Source organism: Lemur catta, chromosome 8 (genome assembly GCF_020740605.2).
Source record: "Lemur catta isolate mLemCat1 chromosome 8, mLemCat1.pri, whole genome shotgun sequence".
Lineage (NCBI taxonomy): Eukaryota > Metazoa > Chordata > Mammalia > Primates > Lemuridae > Lemur > Lemur catta.
In genome coordinates, this window is record NC_059135.1 from 94,265,933 (window position 1) to 94,286,740 (window position 20,808).

General features: G+C 48.3%; 1 protein-coding gene across 5 annotated transcripts in view; it reads right to left on the bottom strand.

Annotated features, from left to right (window-relative positions):
• Positions 1-2,487: 2,487 nt before the first annotated feature.
• CLASP1 (cytoplasmic linker associated protein 1) overlaps positions 2,488-20,808 on the bottom strand; it is a 264,483-nt gene continuing 246,162 nt past the window's right edge. For all 5 annotated transcript variants that reach the window (XM_045559400.1, XM_045559396.1, XM_045559398.1 and 2 more), the window contains 3 exons: positions 15,603-15,809; positions 14,165-14,281; positions 2,488-5,638 (listed from right to left, as the gene is read on the bottom strand). In XM_045559400.1, coding sequence (XP_045415356.1) covers positions 5,552-5,638; positions 14,165-14,281; positions 15,603-15,809 — 411 coding nt within the window. In that variant the 3' untranslated portion in view covers positions 2,488-5,551. The remainder of the gene's footprint in view (positions 5,639-14,164; positions 14,282-15,602; positions 15,810-20,808) is intronic.

Below are 20,808 nucleotides of genomic sequence, written 5' to 3' on the forward strand. Positions count from 1 at the left end.
TAGAACGTTAACAAGGCAGTGAAAAATTGCCAGGAATTTTCAGGAGAAAATGGAAATCTGGAGAGTTGGGCCTAATGTTTCGGATAACTTGTGTCCTGGGGATGTCTGCTGCTCCGGAAGAGAAAATTGAGACGCCAGGCACGGCTTTTGACAGCCTCGTCCCCTTTAGGAGAAACATGATCCAAATTGTTAATGCCCTAAGTTCCTGACAAAAAACAAACATCAACCTTCTCTGGAGGAAGATGACATCGTTCAGGCCACAAAAATATTTATATAATTTTTCAGATACACTGTTCAGCACACAGTAAATAGTAATCCAGCTCATGAGGAGACTAGACAACATGAACCAAGACCACTGAGGGCGGGGACGTGTCTGGGGGCACGGGCAGGACAGCAGGTGGGAAAGCAGGAGCCCACGGGAGGGGCACTGGCTGGGGGCCCTCCAGGTCCTCACGGTGGGGGAGCAGAGGCCACGGAGGGACCGAGCCTGAACCACCGCTGCAGGAGGTGGCCCTGCCTGCCGGGGCATCCCAGGGCTGCTGGGAATCGGCCGCTAAGGCTGTGCCGCCCGGGGCCGAGGGCCTAGAGAGCCAACCTCCGGGCCCAGGCTGGGAATCTGAGGAGGGCACGGTGTGGAAGCATTGCAATGTCTTTTAAATACATAATCTGGGATTAGATACCCATTCACATGACCTTTGTCCGTTCTTGCCTGGAGCCACTGAAGTGAGTTAATGAATACTGGAGGACGTGGGCCCAGCCTGCGGGGGAAGAGCTCTCCGAGGGGGAGGCCGCTGGCGGCTTCCCTCCGCTGACGGCTCCGTTTCATCCTCAAAAGTCCTTGTCTGGATACTAAGTTAGCTGGTCACCATAGTTACCCGTAATGACGGGCATGGTCTAAATGACATCCTGAGGCTAAGCTCTGTTTCTTTCAACAGCTTGTCTCAAGGGTTGTCCCAAACCCGGGGACCAAACCACCTGCCATGTTTTAAGCAAAATACCCTACATGGTTCTCCAAGCGTGGTGCCCAGGCCAGCAGCGTCAGCACCACCCAGGGACTTGTTAGCAACGCACATTGTCAGGCTGCCGTCCCAACCCTGCTGGGGGCGCATCCTGCGTCCTGCCTCACAAGCCCCCCGGGATCCTGATGTGCACTCTGAGGAGTCCTGGCAAGTCCAGGGGGACTGTGTTTATCACTATCTAGCTGGGGCTTTTCCTGTGCCTCAGTTTCCTCATCTGGAAACCCAGTGTGACAGTGCCTCCCTCAGCGGCATCTCAGGATTGGTGTAAAAATCAGTGAGATGCTACAGATGAGAATGCTTCAAAAGTGTTAAGTGCCTCACAGACGATGTTAGCGCTGCCTGTCAGCTGCCTCTGTCCCCTTTAGCAATCTAAGGACATGAGAGCAGGGGTCTTTAAGCCAGAGGTTTTTACCTTGGAACCCTCAGACAGTTCCATGGGTCCTGGAACCTCCTATGATTATGTGTGAAACTGAGTGGAAAGATGCATTTTTCTAGAGAGAAGACCATTCAGATTCCCCAAAGCCAAGAACGCTGATGACTTCTGTACTCCCCGCCTCCCATAGCCTGTGACCCTCTTAAAAATGGCAAGGACTTCCTGGCAGCCCTTGGCTAAGAAGGGCAATGACACCAGGGGCTGGAGAACCAAACAAGAGAAAGCTGCACAGCCTGCCATGCCCGAACCCGCCCCCCCCCCCCCCCCCCGGGGCTTTCCAACTTTGCTAATGAATAATGGGCTCGCTGATGAATAATGGGCTCGCTGAACAAGCAGGCGAGCAGGCCAGGAGCGGGGCGGGCGGGATGACTTCATCCTCCTTGCATTTCCGAGTCCACAGTGGGAGGCAGGGCAGGTGACCACAGGGAGCACTTGTTCTGGAGGGAGGGACGGGGAGTGGCGCTTAATGGACACAGGGCTTGTTTCCCTAGATGAAGAGTCCTGGAGACGGACCCCTGAGACGGCTGCGCAACGACCTGAATGTACTCAGCACCAACCGCTGCGTGGAACGCTTACAAATCGTTAAGATGGTGCCTCTTGTGTTATGTGTATTTTACCACAATTTGAAAAACTGGAGAATAAAAAGGCTGGAAAGTGGACTTGGGAGCCCTTGACGTCACGCCCCCGTTCTCCCTACGCCCCGCTCCTGCCCTCCCCCGCCCTGCCCGAGTCCTAGGGAGGCAGCGGGCGTGCAGGGGACCCGCCTGCTCTCAGCAGCTCTTGGTCGGGTCTTAGCACTCGAGGTCGAGGATCTCTCCCTGCCTTGTCACTGCACACATGGCACAACAGCCACGCCCAGGGGACCCCACCAGGTGGGACATTTCCCCAGCTTGGCCTGTTTACATCATGAGGAGAAAGAGCTCTCTTGACATCCTCCTCCGGAATTCTCTATAAACATGGCCGGGTTCTGCTGGCGGAGACGGGCTCACTGTCACAGGACTGGGGAGGATAAAGGACGGCAGCGACGCGGGAAGCTGAATTAAAGTCTCATTTATTCTAGGGCAAACTCAAAAGGTTTTTTTTGTTGTTTTCTTTTTTAGCAAATCCTAGCACATTATTAACAAAAAAAATCTGTACATTTGCCATGATACACTTGAAAGTGAAACAAATAAGATATAAATACAGATATGAATGTAACATGAAAAAGCCCAAAAAAACCCAAAGAACAAAAAAAACCCACCCAACCTGGGGGTGTGGGGACCATGCGTGTGAACACAGCTCCAACAAAACTATTTTGGTGGCTGATATTTTTCACAGCATTTCTGTTTTCATTTCCAAACATTATTGTTAGCAAAGTCCTGGTGGGATTCTACAAAGTTCTTATTTGCTGTCCTTTAAAGTGTAACATTATACTTGATAAATAAAGGGTGGCAGGGAAAGAAAAAGAGTCATGAGATAAAACTGGTTGCATTACCTGCACAGGGTGGAAGCGGGTGAGGCGCGTAGAAAAGGCAGGCCGCGGCGGGCGCAGGGCCGGGGACACGCACAGTGCCAGAAGGAGCCGCGTGCCCGGGGACCGGCCGCACCCCGCCCAGACCCTGGCTGAGAGGGAGGCAGCAGCTCGAAGGAAGCAAGTCAGACCAACCGGCCCCCTGGCAGCGGGCGAGGGGGTTTCAGGGCCCTCCAGCCAGGTAGACGGGGGAGGCAAACAGTTTCGGGTGCTTCGCTCGTTTGCGTTCGGTTGTGTCGTCGGACGGGGGCCCTGCAGGGAGGCGCACAAGGCAAGGCAGCTGCAGCTGTCAGGTTCGGGAGGCGGCAGTGGGCACAGCTGCCGTCCCAGTGAGGTGGTGGCGGCATGCGAGTCTCCTCGGTGCGGCGGGCAGCGGTTTTCAGATCAAGGCCAAGAGATCTGTGAAGTGATTGTATCTCTCTCTAAGTCGGGACACTGAAGACTGGGCGAGGGACATTCGAGGCTAGCCCTTTGTGAGTACTGTGAGGACATCAGGCAATGCTCGAGATCCTTCCCAACAACACCGGGGACTGGGTGACCGACCTTTCGGGAGTCAGAGAGCTCAAGGGGACAGTGTTCCTAACCGCAGTCGGCATACACACAGGAACTCATGAACAGCCTGGCCAGATGCACGTTCCCACAACAGAGTGACCAGAAGACGCCCAGACTCACTTGTAGAGTATAAAAAGGAACTATTATTAATGAAATATTAACAAACAAAATTTATCAACGAAAGTAAGGCCTGGCCCTGCTAGCTTTGAGCCAAAGTCAGTCACTAATATCTGACCACTTAACATGTACCCCTGAAGTTCCCTAAACAGTAGCCGTGGGGCACTGCACATGTGTAAGACTCCCCCACACTCGTGCACACACACACGCACACACACAGTAGTGACCGCACCCTGGCTTCACCGTTCCTGGGCTTCACGGGGACCTTCATTTTCAGTGCTCATTTCCAAATGTGTCCAAGTATGTCTTTCACAACTTCCCACATCTAATCTAGAGGGTCAGAGCAGGGGGGGGGTCTGTGGAAATCAGCAGCGAGAACCACACTCGGGCTCCCCAGCCTCTGCCATCGTCCTAGCAACTGCAGCGGACTCTGCACTGGACAGCAAATATCTCCTTAAAATTAACATCAAAAGAAGCTTTTCCTCATGGAAAAATCAGTTCAATTTAGAAGATCTAAAATAGAACAGTAGGAGACAATAGAAGTGGTCATGATTGTAATAATAATTTCCATTTGGCTTGGGAATTTTACTCAACACTTATTCAACCAGACTCTAAATCTACAGCTGCTTTTATTAGAGTAATCAGACCCTTAGAGACTAAAAAACGGGGCCTGGTGGTTCTCTGTGTAAGGAAAGGAAACAGACTCTAAAAGTAGGTTTCTTTTTTTTTTTAAAGTGTTTCAAATCCTATTTTTCTGCAATCTGCCATGTATCATAATTACTTTTTCCTTAAACAATGACTATTTCAACAATCAAGGAAGTACTTTGGTTTATAAAATAATTTAAAAAATGATTCTGATGGCTGGTCTCTCTATACTTTTCTTTGTTCTTAATCCCAAATTAAACAGAGGAGTCAAAACTGAGATGGTAAAGCCACCATTGACCAGATCAACTGAGAACATTTCAGAACTGAACAGCTTAGGCAAAGCTTGCAGGGAGAAGAAAGATCGTGCTACATCTGAGTCACCAAGTACCCTCGAGGACAAGGGTCCTGGCAGAATCCCCGATACAACAGTGTTTCCCCAAGATCTTAGTAGTAAAACAGACTACTTCTCTTCTATCTTCTGTGCCTTGTGAAATGCCATTTCATGCATCCCTAAATGATGCCATAAATTTACCTTATTTTTGTGTCTGGAATTAAATGTGAAGGATTCTTTTGCACGAAAGCTCTGGGGTACGGGGCTTCTCTGTGGCGTGGTTCAGGGGGCTGGAGGGAGACTAAGAGGGTGCACACCTGATTCTATCCTAAAAGCGAGGGCAAGCTGGCCTCCGTCTGGACAGGACAAGTGAAATTCCCAGTGTTTGTTAAAAGGCCATCTGCAGGCTTTTCTCCTTTTCTTGCCAAGACTTGATTCCCATTTTTAGTAGGTCTTAAAACACAACTTAGAGACATACAACCCCCTTCACGGTGCCGGCTGCGAAAGGGGCTGGCTTTGCCCCACACAGACCACACTCACGAGAAAATAAGCTAAGAAGGAGGAACACAAAGTAACACCCACCCCCCAAATCTGTTATTAACTGGAAAAAAATGCTACTTTCTACCAAGTAGTGGCCAGAGAGCTCTGATTGAACTGTGCCCGCACGGTTTCTGATCTCAGCAGCGTACGAGACCTGTTTCATATGGCTCTTTTCTTCTCTGATTCCTTTTGTTTTGTGTGAAGACTGCAACACAGGCCTTGCTTCCTTTACATTCAATACCAGTAAGATTCTACACAAAAGCTGGAAGGGACCAAAATACTGATTGTAATAAATATTTGCGGGCCTCCTTGCACGGACTGGGCAGCCGATGACGGGGTGGGGAGAGGTCTCTGAGAGGCACCACCGATTGCTTCTAGGTCTACGCAAGAGAGTGGCGCTGCCATTAGCTGTGCGTGGAGACGTCAGAGGAGGAGCTGCTGTTGCTGTTTGTGGTCTGAGCCCTCTTTATATATAAGTTTAGTAGCTTCATCTGAAAAGAGAAAACAAAAATGAATTAGCAAGAGGAAAAGCAATCAGAAAGTAGAAAACAGGAAGAAAAATCCCAAGTAACAATAGGAAAACAGCATGTCTTTAGTTCCCTGGTGGAGGAATTCATCACACAAACACTTCCTGTGTGCTGACTACTCACTGAGGCGCTGCCAGGGCCACTGGGGCTCCGTCAGAGCCGGGGGAAAGCAGGGAGGGGGCCCCACTCCACAGGGGAAAGCAGTTCGGCCGCGGTCAGAGGGCAAGGCTCCTGACCTTTACACCTTTGCCGAAGCTGTCCCTTCTGCAGCACACCCATTCCTGTGTGCCGAAACCTGCCGGTGCATGGAGCCTCGAAGACCTATCTCAAAGGCCACCCCCACAAAGCCTTCCCCTGATCCGGGCATCGATGCGACCATTTCTTCCTTCCCACTCCCACGGCTCCTGCCCCTTGTCTGGACTTGGCATATCCTGCCTGCCTCATGCTACAGGCAGAGCGAGCTGCTCGTTACTTCAGACAAGGTCAGACCTCCCTGGGGCCACACAGTGTGCCACAACACAGCTGTCACTCCGACTGGCACAGTGCTTTACGACGGAAGGGGCTTCACATCTGTGATCTCATCTGCTTTTAGCTTATGCCCCTTTGGACCCTTAAAATATGCCAAACGGCAGCAACACAGTAGGTACTTAATAAATATTTGTTGAACACCACCAAACTAATCTGTTATGTTGATAATTTGCCTGATCATATTAAGAAAAAAAGGAAACAGATACCTGCAGAAGCAGAATGCCCATAAAAATCTCTGTGACACACAACTTGTAAGATGAAGTGAATGACGAAACATTTGCTGTCCCAGCCTTCGTCTGCCTTGCTCCTACAGGCTGTGGGGCTCAGACAATGATAAGCCAGTCTAGGGGGGAGACGCTCAGGGACCCTGAAGACATGCTCATGGCAATGCGCGTGCTGCACGGGAAGGCAGGACCCTCCAACCACTGGTGGGAACGGAACAGCAACCCTATGAGCCCCCAACAGGCAAAGTCTCCCTGACACCCCCACCCGCCATTCCCTCAAAGGTGCTCCACTGGAATGTGTCCTTCCAGATGCTTTTCTAGGTGCGTATGTGACATAAACACAGAGCGTAAAACCAGAGCTGTGCTCCGCTTTTCTGCACAAATGGCGTTACTCAGCCATCTGTCCGTGGGGTGCTGGTGGCAGGACCTGTCGCACCAGCGTATTCTTTCCAACTGCAGCCGAGCACTAGATACACAGTTGTTTTTTCACCGCCCCCCATTTAAAATCTTAATGACTTTTTAGTGCTATAATGAAAAGTGCCATCATTTTACACAAGGATTTTAATGCTCTAAGGCTCAACATATTCAACAGAGTTCTAGAACCCACTCCACCATTAACTAGTTGTGTGACTTTGGGCAAATCATTTTCTGAGCCCCCGTGTCCTCATCTGCAAAATAAAGAGCAATGAGAACACTTCCAAAGTGCCTTCTGTAAACCCTTGTTCAGAAAACGTGTCCCCTGACCATACCTCTCCTGTTCCTACCCAGGCTGTGCATGCTGGTCCTTCCTGTAGTTCGCGGCTTCTCCCCCGTGCAGACCACCGTCCATCCCGCAAAGCCCAGCGCAGTACGTCCTCCAAGAGGCCTATCCCTTCCTTCCTGCCCCAGTGGCCCAGGCCCTAGCCCTCGCGGTCCAGCCCACCGTGTCTACTACATGCTGGTCACTCCTGGGCTGCTGCACAAATTTCCCCACGTGTCAGTCCTGTTCCCTAGATGCATTCTGTACTATTTCAGGGCAAGACGGAGATAATTGCTTTTCCCACATGCTTTAGCATAGTGCAGTAAAGACAGCAGGTTCCTAACACATAAAGAGGAAAACAAAATCTAGAAGACAACATAGTTATATTTCTATGAAAGGCTGGTGGCTGGTTATAAGTGAGTTGTTGAACATTGTTATACTTATTCTCAACTCAAAACCATGAATTCATCCCTCTAGTCAAGTCTAGAACATAACTGCACGACTGAGGAAGATAATGGTAACAGAAGTCATAATGTGCATGTGTTCAACAATTTCCAAGGAGCTTTTATACTGATCATATTTGAGCCTCACAACAATCCTCTGCAGTAGGTAGAACAGGTTCTCGTCTTTTACTAATGAGAAAGCCAGGGTTCAGAAAGCTTGGTCAAAAGGCTGGTACAAATTCACATTAGAGTGTTATAACTTTAGGATGCAATCCCACAGCAATCACAAAGAAAATGGCTACAGAATAGAACAAAAGGAAATGAGAAAGGACTTAAAATCTTTCACTAGAAAAACCAAACACAAAAGATGGTAATGCAGAAAATGAGGAACAAAAAAGCTACACGGCATACAGAAAACAAACAGCAAAATGACAGAAGTTTCTCCTTATCAGGAATTACAGTTATCCCTTAGTATCCACAGGGATTTGGTTCCAGAACCTCCCTTGAACACCAAAATCTGAGGATGCTCACGTCCCTAATATAAAATGGCATAGTATTTGCACATAACCTATGCATATCCTCCTGTATATACTTTAAATCAACTCTAGAGTTCTTATAATGCCTAATACAATGTAAATGCTATGCAAATAGTTGTTATACGTATCGTTTAGGAAATACTGACAAGAAAAAAAAGTCTGCACATGTGCAGTACAGATGCAATGTTTTCCCCCAAATATTCTGATCCAAGGTTGGCTGAATCCACAGAGCCAGAACCCTTGGATACAGAGGGCCAACTATAAATGTAAATGGATTAAACTCTCCAATCAAAAGACAGATTGGCAGAATGGATAAATACATGATCTAATTATATGCTGTCTACAAGAGACTCACTTTAGATCCAAAGACAAAGGGAATGAAAGAAAAAGTATGCAAAAAGATATTCCATGAAAATAGTTGTAACTAAAGAGAGTAAAGATGGCTATATTAATATTGGACAAAATAAAGTTTCAACTGAAAAAGCTTCCAGGAGACAAAGAAGGACATTATAAATTAGTAAAAGGTTCAGTACAGCAAGATGATATAATAATCATAAATATTCATGCATCTAATATCAGACCATCAAAATGTATGAAGCAAAAATTGACATTAATAGAACTGAATGGAGAAATACATGGTTTTATAGTAATAGTTGAGGACTCTAACACCCCACTCTCAATAACAGGTAGAACAACCAGACAGATGATAAGGAAACAGAGGACTCAACAGAATAAACTAGCAAGATCTAACAAAAATACAGAGAACATTCTACCCAACATTCTCTACATTCTTCTCAAGGGACACATGGAACATTCTCCAGGATAGACCATAAAATTAACTCTCAAGAGATTTAAAAAGATATACAAAGTTTCTTCTCCAACCATAATGGGATGAAGTAAGAAATCGGTAATAGAAGGAAAACTGAAAAATCCACGAATTTGTAGAAATTAAACAACACAACCTTAAACAACCAGTGGGTCAATGAAGAAATCACAAGGTAAATTAGAAAACAGTTTGAGAATAATGAAACTGCAACATTTCAAAACTTTTGGGATGCAGTGTTAAGGGGGAAATACACAGTTTTACATACTTATATTTAGAAAGATCTCAAATCGACAATCTAACTTTACACCTTAAGTAACTAGAAAAAACAGAATTAAACCCAAAGCTAGCAGAAGAAAATACTAAAGATTATAGTAGAGATAAACAAAATAGAGAATAAAAAAATAGAGAAAAATCAACAAAATCGAAAGTTGGTTCTTGAAAACAGATCAACAAAATTGACAAACTTTTAGCTAGATGGACTAAGAGAAAAGAGAAAGGCTCAAATTACTAAAATCAGAAATGAATGTGGGGAAATTACTACTGATTCTACAGAAATGAAAAGGATTATAAGAGAATACTATAAACAATTTTATCCCAAGAAACTGGAAAATCTAGATGAAATGGACAAATTCCTAGAACACAAAACCTACCAACACTGAATCATGAAGAAAAAGTAAACATGAGACTTGTAACTAGTAAGGAGATTGAATCAGTAATGAAATTATCTCCTGACAGGCTGGCAGGGTGGCTCACACCTGCAATCCCAGCACTTTGGGAGGCCAAGATGGGTGGATCGCTTGAGGCCAGGAGTTCAAGACCAGCCTGTACAACATAGTGAGACCCCATTTCTACAAAAAAATAAAAAAATTAGCCAGGTATAGTGATACGTGTCTGTAGTCCTAACTAATTAGGAGGCTGAGGTGGGAGGATTACTTGAGCCCAGAAGTTCGACGTTACAATGAGCTATGATTACACCAGTGCACTCCCAGCCTAGGCAACAGAGTGAGATCTTGTCTCTTAAAAACAAAGACAAAACAGAACAAGAAAACTCCTGAGCCCCCCACCCCCAAAAAGAAATCTGGACCAGATGGCTTCACTGGTGAATTCTACTGAACATTTAGAGAAGAATTAATACCAATCCTTCTCAAGCTTTTCCAAAAAAAATTGAAGAGGAAGGGACACTTTCTAACTCATTCTATGAAGCCAGCCTCACCCTGATACCAAAGCCAACAGATACTACAAGAAAACTACAGACCAATATCCCTTACAAACACTGATGGAAAAATTCTCAATAAGGACTAGCGAATTGAATTCAGCACAAATTAAAAGGATTTTACCCCATGACTAAGTGGGATTTCTTCCCAGAATGCAAAGATGGTACAACATACCAAAATACACTACATGAACAGAATGAAGGGGAAAAAAAAACACATAATTATCTCAATTGATATAGAAAAAGCAGTTAACAAAATTCAACACCCTTTCATGATAAAAACACTCAATAAACTTGGAATAGAAAGAAACTCTATCAACATAGTGAAGGCCACATATGAAAAGCCCACAGCAAACATCATACTTAATGGTGAAAGCTTTTCCTGTAAGAGCAGGAAAAAGGCAAAAATCCTGCTTTCACCACTTCCATTTAATCAAGTACTGAAAGTTCTAACCAGATCAATTAGGCAAGAAAAAGAAATAAAAGGTATCCACACTGCAAAGCAAGTAGAGTCATCTTTGTTTCAGATGCTATTATATGTAGAAAACCCTAAATACTATACCAAAAAAACCAGTTAGAACTAATAAATTCGGCAAAGCAGGGTACAAAATCAACAGACAAAAATAAGTTGCACTCCTACACAGTATCAATGAACACACTGAAAAGGAAATTTTAAAAAATTAAGAAAACAATTCCATTTACAACAGCAACAAAAAGAATAAAACACTTAGGGATTAACGAAGAAGGTGAAAGACTTATACAATGAAAACTATAAAACATTGTTGAAAGAAATCAGAGAAGACAGACACAGATGGAAAGACATCCCATGTTTATGGGTTGGAAGACTTAATATTGTTGAGATGTAAATAACACCCAAGCGAACTGCAGATGCAATGCAATCCATCACAGAATCCCCATGAGGAATTCTGCAGAAATAGAAAAATCACTCCTAAAATTCACATAGAATCTCAAGAGGTGCTGAACAGCCAAAAGATCTCGAACAAAGTTGGAGGACTCATGCTTTTGATTTCAGAACTTACCGCAAAGTTACAGTAATCAAACAGTGTGATACTGACATAAAGACAGACAGACCAATGTTACAGAATAGAGAGCCCAGAAATAAACCCTCATATAGATGGTCAAATGATTTTTGACAAACATGCCAAGACCATTCAATGGGGAAAGGATAATCTTTTCAACGAATGAGAAATACCCATTAGGATGGCAATTAGAAAAATAAGTAAATAGAAACAAAGTAACAAGTGTTGACAAGGATGTACAGAAACTGGACCCTTGTGCACTGCTGGTGGGAACGTAAAACGGTGCAGTTGCTGGGAAAGACAGTACGGAGGTTCCACAAAACATTAACAATAGAATTACCGTATGATCCAGCAATCACACTTCTGGGTATACACCCAAAAGAACTGAAAGCAGGGACTCTAACAGATATTTTTGTACCACTGTTGGTAGCAGCATATTCACTTGGGAAGCAACCCAGATGTCCATCAAGAGATGAACAGATAAACAAAATGTGGTAGATACACACAATGGAATACTATTCAGCCTTCAAAAGGATGGAAATTCTGACACATGCTACAACCTGGATAAGCCCTGAGGACATTATGCTAAGTGAAACAAGCTAGTCACAAAAGGACAAATACTGTATGATTCCACGTACATGAGATATCTAGGGTAGTCAAACTCATAGAGACTAAGTATTAAATGTATGTATTATAGCATAATAAAAGGATTGAAAAGGGAAAGAAAGGAAAGAATGATTGTTCAAGGGCATATAGTTTGTGGGGGGGGGGGAGGGACAGAGACTAGAAGGCAAGTTGACCCAAAGCTAATGTTACTGCCACAGCAATAGGACATCTCTCAAAATGTAGCACACAGGTTCCTTCTCCGTCCTTGTATCAGGCCTTTCTCTACAGACCCTGGCATCATTTATCAACCTCATTTGAGCCATGGGAGAGAATACGCCCACAGGCCTGGTAACACAGGCAAACAGGGAGCCATGGTTTGATTCTGTCTCTAGTCTAGGAAACCGAGGCAGACTTAGCACCATGCTCTGTCAGCTGCCCTTTTCTTTGGGAAGTGAGAGGGTTATCTGTGTTAGGAGACGTGTACATAAGCCTACAAAGCTCACACGAACACACTGAAGCTACCACAGCCAATGGCTGCATGACCTGCGCTACCCAAGCAGGAAGGTGCTAAGGCCCGCCTCCCCGAGCCCTCTGAGCCGTCTGAAGCTGGAACTGGGGAGGGGACGCGCTGGCTGCTGGTCAGGAACGTGGCTCTTGACCCCAGGGCACCACCAAGAGCGGCAGCAGCAGGTCAACTGCCAAACGGTGATGAGAAAACACCTGTATTGTCTCAGTCCCTTCTCAGAAGCGTCAAATGAGATGGCAGGACAGCTCTCATACTCAGGAAAGTAAAACATGCCAGACAAAACCAAGGTCTGACTCATGTTGTTTTGGGATGAATTCTCCATTTGACAATTCTCATTCCCTTTGTGACTAGTATCTCCCAGGTCCTCAAGGGTCCCAAGGAACCATCTACAAACCCCTGAGGGAGACGGGGACGTGGGGAGTCCTGGGGCCTCCCACACAGCAGGGCGACTCCTGCCCAGTGGTTTTCGGGTAGTGGCCAGGGTCTGATGAGGGGCCTGTTTAGGAGCAGCAGAGGGGGCCCCCAGAGCACCTGTCACACATCCGCCTCATTCGCCTCTTCAACCTATCTGCCTATTCCTGTCTGCAAAAAGAGGAAACTGTCTCCTTTGGACCAGTGCTTCTCAACTGGTGGCCATTTTACCACCCAGGGACATCTGGCCACGTGTGGAGGTATCAGTGATTGTCACAACCGAGAGAGGTGCCATTGGGATCTAGACATGGTGGTCAGGGATGCTGCTAAACCTCCTTACCGAGCTGGCGCAAAGTCTCAGCAGTGCCGAGGCTGGGCAAGCCTGCTCTGGACAAGGCGGGCAGAGTGGGGCCCAGGACGCTGGGGAAGCACGGCTACAGCTGTGTCAGAGCAGCAGTGTGACTGGGACACAAGTGGGGTCACGTGCCAATCCCTTCTCTCAAAAGGAGCAGGGTCAGGTGCTTCTGGCTTCGTGCTTGCCACTGGCTCGATTGGACAGAGTGGTTTGTACCCACCTCTTTGCCAGGGAATTTTTAAACTCCACGTAGATGTGCTTTCCCCAAAGGCAGCCCCAGGCCCAGTCGGCCGCTCTCTGGAGTCAGCCTGCATCGTGCCTCTCCTGTCATGGCGGGGCTTCCACCTGCTCTCACCTGGCCTGGCCTGTTAGATTGCAGTTGTTCCTCTAAAAAATTTTAAACCAATAAGCCCTCTAGCCACTCTCATCTTTAATGAGCCAATAGATCTTCCCTTGATTCTAGAACAATCTTCAAGGAACATGAGAAGCAGTAGAGTGAGTGAGAAGCCTGGCTCCTGGAGTCAGATCTCTGTGCGCCCTCGGGCAGGTTAAGGGGGATGACTGTCCTTATCCCACAGGAATGTTGTCGTAAACATGCATCAACGCAGGCAAAGTGTGTAGAACTGCGCCTGGGACGTGGCAGACACGAGGCAAAAGCCAGCTGTTATTGCTGCTGATGCACATGAGGGAGTCAGTTCTGATTCAGCAATCTGATAAGCAATCAGGTAAATTTCTTTAGTGTTTCTATGAGAAAACAGCTGGTTTCTAAACACAATTGTTTTTCTTTTGGTGCTCAAAGTCATCATTTCAAAACCTGGAGTGAGGATTGACTATGTTGTGTAATGTTAGTGTCACCTTAAAATGACTTCACTATATAGTAGGTCATTTTTATCTTTAGAAAAATGCTTGTGGAGAAATAAGGCCCAACTAAAACACATGCAATGAGCAAAACCTGTCTGGAGCCCGGAGCCGCAGCCAAGCAGACTTATGACAAGCTGGCAGAGCCCAGGTGTGCACATCAGCCCAGGTAACACTATACATACCTTGCTCCCTGTGAGCTGTGCAAGGTGAGGTTTCAGATCTTCTCCGATTACGGAATAAATTGCCACTAAGCAAAACACGCTGGCCTTCCGCACACTGCTCTCGGTGTTATCATAACCCTAGAGAGCCAGAGAGGGAACACAGAAAGGAAATCAGATCAAAGGCTTGTTCCACAGTCAATATTTCACCAACATTTCCACAAATGCCCTCACAGTTCAACCTTGGACTTGTCAGTAACAACCAGGATATGCCTCAGCCCTGCAACTGAACCCAGAGAGCTTTCACCCCCCAAAGATCAAAACTTAGTGCCAAGAGTGACCCGGTTCCTGGGGTGTGGAGGCGGGAGGCTGGCGAGTCCCAGCCGGGGCTGCCTCCGCACAGGTGCCCTTCGATAACCAGCTGCCACCCAGAAAACGTCATGAGAGAGACAGCATGAGAAAGAAAACTAAGGGGGAAAACAACTTGCTTCATTCACGTTTCTCCCAAAGGTAAAGCTAATTTCGTATGTGAAAATCCCTTTAAGGAAATGGGAACGACATTACCCACTCTTGTGGGCAAAACTTCTCTACTTTCCAATGATTGCTAGGGAACATCTGGTCCCACAGCCAGACATCTGTGTCCCCTGCAACTGGACCTCGGTCTACCTGTCAGCCTCTTCCCTGGCCCCACACCCAAACGGGGCTGCCCACCATGTTCCAAACAGCCTTGGACTTCTCAGCCTTTGTGCCTTTCCCTCTCTCTGGAATAATCCAGATGTCCATAGTTAAATGTTCAAGTCCCCACGTCGAGCACTCAGCAAACAGCAGCATTTATTAAATGTCATGCTGGCTCATTTCCACCTTTCCCCAGCAAAACCCCCTCTCTCTGCAGGGCCAACTCCAACCACCTCTTCCATGAGCCTCTCTCCCCACCCCCAGACTGGAAACCGCCTCTCTGCTGTAACGCAGCCCAGGCACAGTCAGCTGTAGTGTCTGCATGGCTGCACTGTGTCCTGTAGCAGGCTGTAAAAACCCTTGAGGTAGTGCCACACAGTGGAACACATCTTTTGTCTGCCAGGGTGTCTCACTCAATGCCCCATGCTTAGAAGTTTCAGCAAGGATCTGCTGGCTTCGTGAGATCAAGGACCATTGTTTGATTTACACCCCACCCTACCGCGCCCAGGGCTGGGGCCATAGGAGCTATGCAATATGGGTTTGTTGAAAGAACAAACAAGCAAAAAAAGATCAAAATATGTTTACAGTAAACAGCAAGTACATTCTGTGAGGCGTCCCTGCCACACGCCTCCCAGGTGCTAACGTGGGGGTCACTGCCTGGGTGTTCCTACCCACCCCCGCCAGTGAAGGAGGAGCACGAAGCCCCCGCTGCTTCCAGTGGAGCAGCCGCTCTGCCTGGCTCAGCCCACACAGGCCGGCGGCGGCCCGCTGCCGTGAGGGCGCCCACCTGCAGCAAGCCCGGGATGATGTCAGCGAGGAGCTGCAGCAAGGACTCCTTGGCGATCCTCTCGACGACTTTGGTCTGCATCTTGATGGCGGCGAGGTTGATGGGGTAGTCGGCCGTCTGGATGATGGGGCAGAGCACCTTGATGCACTGCTCCGGGTGGATGGAGCTGGCCAGCGTGGACGCAGCCTCCTCGGCAGCTCTCACCACCTGAAATACACGGTTCCCGACTGTGAGTTTCACGTGTCCCCCGGGGAGAAAGACCACACCTCACTTCTGTCCCATTTCAGAGGCCAAAGGACATCGACCTCACTTAACGCCGAACGGCAGCCACTGCTTCCTCCGGCTCAGACTGTTAATGTCGAAGGGGAGGGTGGGACGTGGAAGGGCAAGTACGAGGGGTCCTGGCAAAAGCCTTCCAAGAGTGGTTTTCCCAGAGCAGCAGCCCCGGAACTTGTTAGAAATGCAACCTCGCGGGATCCCCCGGACCTGCTGACTCGGAGGCAGACCCTAGGGGATGTGGCCCAGCAAGCAAGCTCGTACGCACTCGGGTGATGCGCACACACGCTCAGATTTGAGAATCTCTGCCCTGGAAGATTAGGAGAACCTGAAAATATTAACGCTTTCCAACAGCTCGTGGGATACCCGTAACTGGAGTACCTGGAGAGACGCCTGGAAGGAAATCAGAGTGACTTCTCTGCCAACGTCACAGCAGCCTAACTGCCAGGCAGTCGGGAAGGCTCAGGGAGAAGCCTCCAGAAGCGTTTTCCTGAGGAGCTTCTTGTGGAAAGTTGCTCTTCTAGGACTCTGTGCTCACGATGCCCACTCAGCTCACACTTTTAAGGAAATGAATGAAACGACCACCTCGTGGGCAAAGGAGCAGCCTCCGAACGCTGGGAGGGCCAGAGAAGACCCTCTCGTACTGAAGATGGAAGCTAAGTGCAAACCCAGTGAGGAAGAAAGCGCATGGCAGAAGGTGTGACAGAAAAAGCCTGGGCTCTGGGCTCAGGGAACTGGAAGCAAGTCCCAGTCACCTAACACCCAGTGCTAACACTCCATTCCTCAGCTGCAAAGTGGGGACACGTCACAGGGATGAATGATGAGTAACATCCAAGATACAGGAGACATTCAGTAAATGACACTTACTACTATTAATAGCGCAGGAGGACATGTATTATATAAATGATACATAAATAAAGACACCAGGCTGTAAACAGGTATGTATTTTTTTATGACATGTAATGCAAATCTAATACTTTTCTCTACTGCCAGCCCTGGACTGGTCATTCCACCCCGATTCGTCTCTGCAGTGTGTTCTGCTACTCAAAATAACTAACTGAGCTCTAACTTTCCACAGCAACAAGGCAAAGGCTGCCAGCCCAAGGCTTCAATCATCCCAGCCCTGGTGATTTATGCAAAGAATGACCAAAGAAAAAAGCATATGGGCCATCTGGAAAGTTGCTTCTAGTCATGGGCATGAAGGGGACAAAGAGGTCAGGGAGCATGTGGGATGGCCGGGAGGGGCCTGCAGAGAGGCCACCTGAGCCATGTGGCGGCCAGGCCCAGACCCGGGCTCAGGGTCCACCTGCCCTGCTTTGGGTCACTTTGGGGCGTTTATTGAGGTGCTGCCCCCCAGAAGCCCAGGAGGGGCAGAGGTAGATCTCAGGGCTCTCCAGCCGTGGCTCTAGACCAGGCCTGGCTCTGCCTTCAGCTCAAGGCTCCACTGCGTGTGGACGGGGCTCCCTTCAGAGAGTGTGCTACGCCAGTCCACTTGTTGGCTCCGCTCTGTGGGACAGGAAAGGGCAATCCCTCCCACACTACAACCCACGTTCATCTCATTTAACAACCGACACGCTGAGGGCTGGCCATGCTGCTGATAATGGGCTTTCACTATGAAGCTCCATAGGGGCTCTGGCTACTCATGCCCCATACCTGCACTGATCACTACTACAAACCTGGAAGGAAATGCACAAAAGGTTAACACTCCTCTTCTCAGGGTGGCAGGATTATGGGTAACCTTATTTTCCTCTTTATACTTTTTAGAGCAAAAAATTGCAGTGATTATATTACCCTCCATCGCAAGGAAAATATATTTTAAAAAATCGACGTGAACTGTCTTTTTGAGGCCAGGTAAAGTTAGCAGCCCAGCCCAGTTCCAGGTGGGAGGGGCAGAGTGCTGCACCCAAGCAGCTGGTGTCCCTCATATGTCCTCCCAGCACAGGACAGGTGCTCTGTGGCGTTAGCTGGCTGTTCCTGCTTACCTCCCTCCGTTTCCATAACCCCCCTCTGCTGAACGAGAAAACTCTAATGTGCTCCTCCAATGTGGCTGACTTGTGTCCCCGCCCCTCCCCAGCTGCCCTGACCATCAGACTAATGATGCTTTTCCCTCGACTCCTGTTCTGCCTGCGACATTCACATGGCGCCACACACAGATTACTTTGTATTCTTAGTGATGTTTTCACGTGTTTCTTCTTACCAAACAGGCAGGAGCTGGAATGTTTCTTTTCCACCTAAGTACCCAGCAAAGCAGGAGTTCAGTACTTACTGATGCACTGAATTTCATTCTCCTGACTGAGGATATGTCCCTGTTTAAAGAAGTCCTAACTCCCTCAACTCTGAAAGTCACATTTCTTTCTTATCAGAGGCCTTTTGAACTTTCTCTGGGAGGATTTGCTGTCTCCTTGCAGCACTGACCAAAGGCTAGGAGTCTCATGAAATAAGACCATTGCCCCATCACCACCAGGCCAGTACCCTAGCGGACACAATGCAGCCATCTGTGGGGGCCTACAGAGATTATGTATTAATCCCCTTACGAGCCAAACTGGAGACCCAGATCAGCATGGTTTAAGGGTAAATACTGTGTACAGGTCAGAACCCAAGATTTGTCTGTGAAAGGTCAGGCCTGAGTGCAAAGCACTGCAGAGAGGTAATTTTATTTTAAAAGCCATGCGCTACTCGCAAGCACCTCATCAGCTTGTTCGGAACTTAAAGGCAGAGGCTGTGTTTTCCCCTAACCACCTTCCCTCTTGCCTTCTGCTCCTGTGTGCGTGTTTGTTCATCCAGCACTGCGTCCCGTGTGTCAGGGACTGAGCCCAGAGCCCAGGCCACAGAGGTGAGAAGGAGCAGGCTGTGCCCTCACGGTGCAGGGCAGGGAAGGGAGGTCCACGCAGAGGGGCGGCGTGAGGATGCCAAGGCCCAGGAAGCGGCTGGGGTGGGGATGCGACACGCTCCTGCAGTTGGCCAGGAACAGACAGGAGGAGGCTGCTGAGGGACGGAAGTAGAGCAGAGTCTGCAGGAGGCTCCTCTGGTGTTCTGGCAGGGCTTCCTCCAGCTCAAGGGCCCTCGGCCTTGCCTCTGCCCGTCTAGGAAGCAGGCTCGGCCTTCCCAGGCACGTCAGTGTGGGGAACAGACCTTCCCTCTCAGCAGGTGTGAACTCAGTCACGACGCTCACAGCACCTCACTCCCTTTTACATACGTGTGGGAGCGAGACCATTGAAAGGAAGCCCACTGTAATATTTTTTTCCTGTCAACTCGATCTCCTGCAAAGTGTAGCTTTTTCCACACAAGTCACCTAAAAGCAGAGTACTATTTGGCCCTGGTGTGTGCATGCGTGACCTTTAACCTTTCACCCCGAGCAGGGCAGTCTCCAGAGCTGGATGAGCACGTTCTCAGCCTCTGAGAGCGGTATGGCGGACGAACCTCAGTTCAATCTTCTGGCGAGATACTTACTCTGGCATGAGTCTCTATTTTTTAAAATTCTAAAACAGGATTTAAAATCACCGACGTTCACAGTTCTCTGGATTGAGAGAGAAGACACAAACTAGCCTGGCACATGCTACTTACAAAACAGCTAACGGCTGTAAGCTAGGTCCCGGTGGAGGAAGGACACCAGAGTGAAGCCTGGCAGCAGGGCTCTGTCCCCGCGAGTCTCCACGGAGGACCACTCACCACACCGGGCATTCTGAGAACAGGAAACGCTGGGAAGGCAGGCCCTGCCCGGGGCTAGTGCCAAGACCAAGACGGGCCTGCCTGCTCCAGCCATCTCTGAAATGCCAACCTGACAGCCGTGCCCGCGTTCCTCAGTGGGACCCGGCTGCCTCCTGTCTGGTGCTTCCTGGCCCTGCCCACGCCCCTGGCCAGGTCCCTCTCGGCCTCACTCACTGCAACAGAACCCCAGGAAGCCTCCTGTGCACACTTTAATCACTGCAGGTAACCGTTTGGCTGACACTGTCCTTCCCACTAGACTAAAAGTTCCCTGAAGGCGAGATTTTATCTCGGCCATCCTTCTGTCCCCATACATGGCTCAATGTCCAGTATACACTAGGTGCTCCATAAGTATCTGTTGAAATAATTTCCCCATCGTGTACAGATTTCTAGTGCTCATGACTGACAAAGCCTCTCTGGGGCATGCCGTGCTGACGTGCATTTCTGTTCTTCCCAAGGGGCTGGTGCAGAGATGAGGCGCAAGGCAAGGTACCTACAAACGCCCAACCTGGGCTGTGGGAAAGTCAACTGTACAAGGCCCAGAGCGACCCATGCTAGGTGACATACTGGAAAGGCAGTACACTAGTTCTGTGGAAAAGAGACTTTAGCTCAGGTTTTTTCCAGTAATCAGCTATCTGAAGAGGGCTGGCATGTTTCTTAGAAGAACCCCATCAGACAATAAATCACCTCAGATGAAGGGCTCTTCCTCCTCCTCAGCTCCCTGGGGCTGCGCCATGGTGCGTGGGAAAGCCAGGCACAAGGCTGCACAGCTATGTGGCTGAGTTACACACAGCTAAGCGGGTGGTGAAAAGTGGAAGGGGGGACAGCCCTTCTTTTTTCTAACCTGGTCCAGCAATGGGATCATGTTCAGAAACCACTGGCTTTCTATCGCAAGACATCACTGGGTGCAAGTGTAACAACAACACACTGGAAAGAAAGCTGAGGGACGTCTTGGGACTTAGTTTTAAAACTTGGGGGAAAAAAAGAAACGGATCAGAAAACACTGAATGACCTCGTCGTAGATACACCTAAGTTACCTAGGAAGGTAGCAAACAGTGATGTACAGGAATTGATGTTTAACATCCTATCGGGAGGTGGGAAGCAGCTCAGTGGGTGGAAAGGACATGGATTTTGGAGAGAGACCGGGATTCAAGTCAGCAGGGCCACTTTCCAGTCTCCACAGGAGCATGCTAAAAGCCTCCTGGCACACCCCGGGGAGGCAACG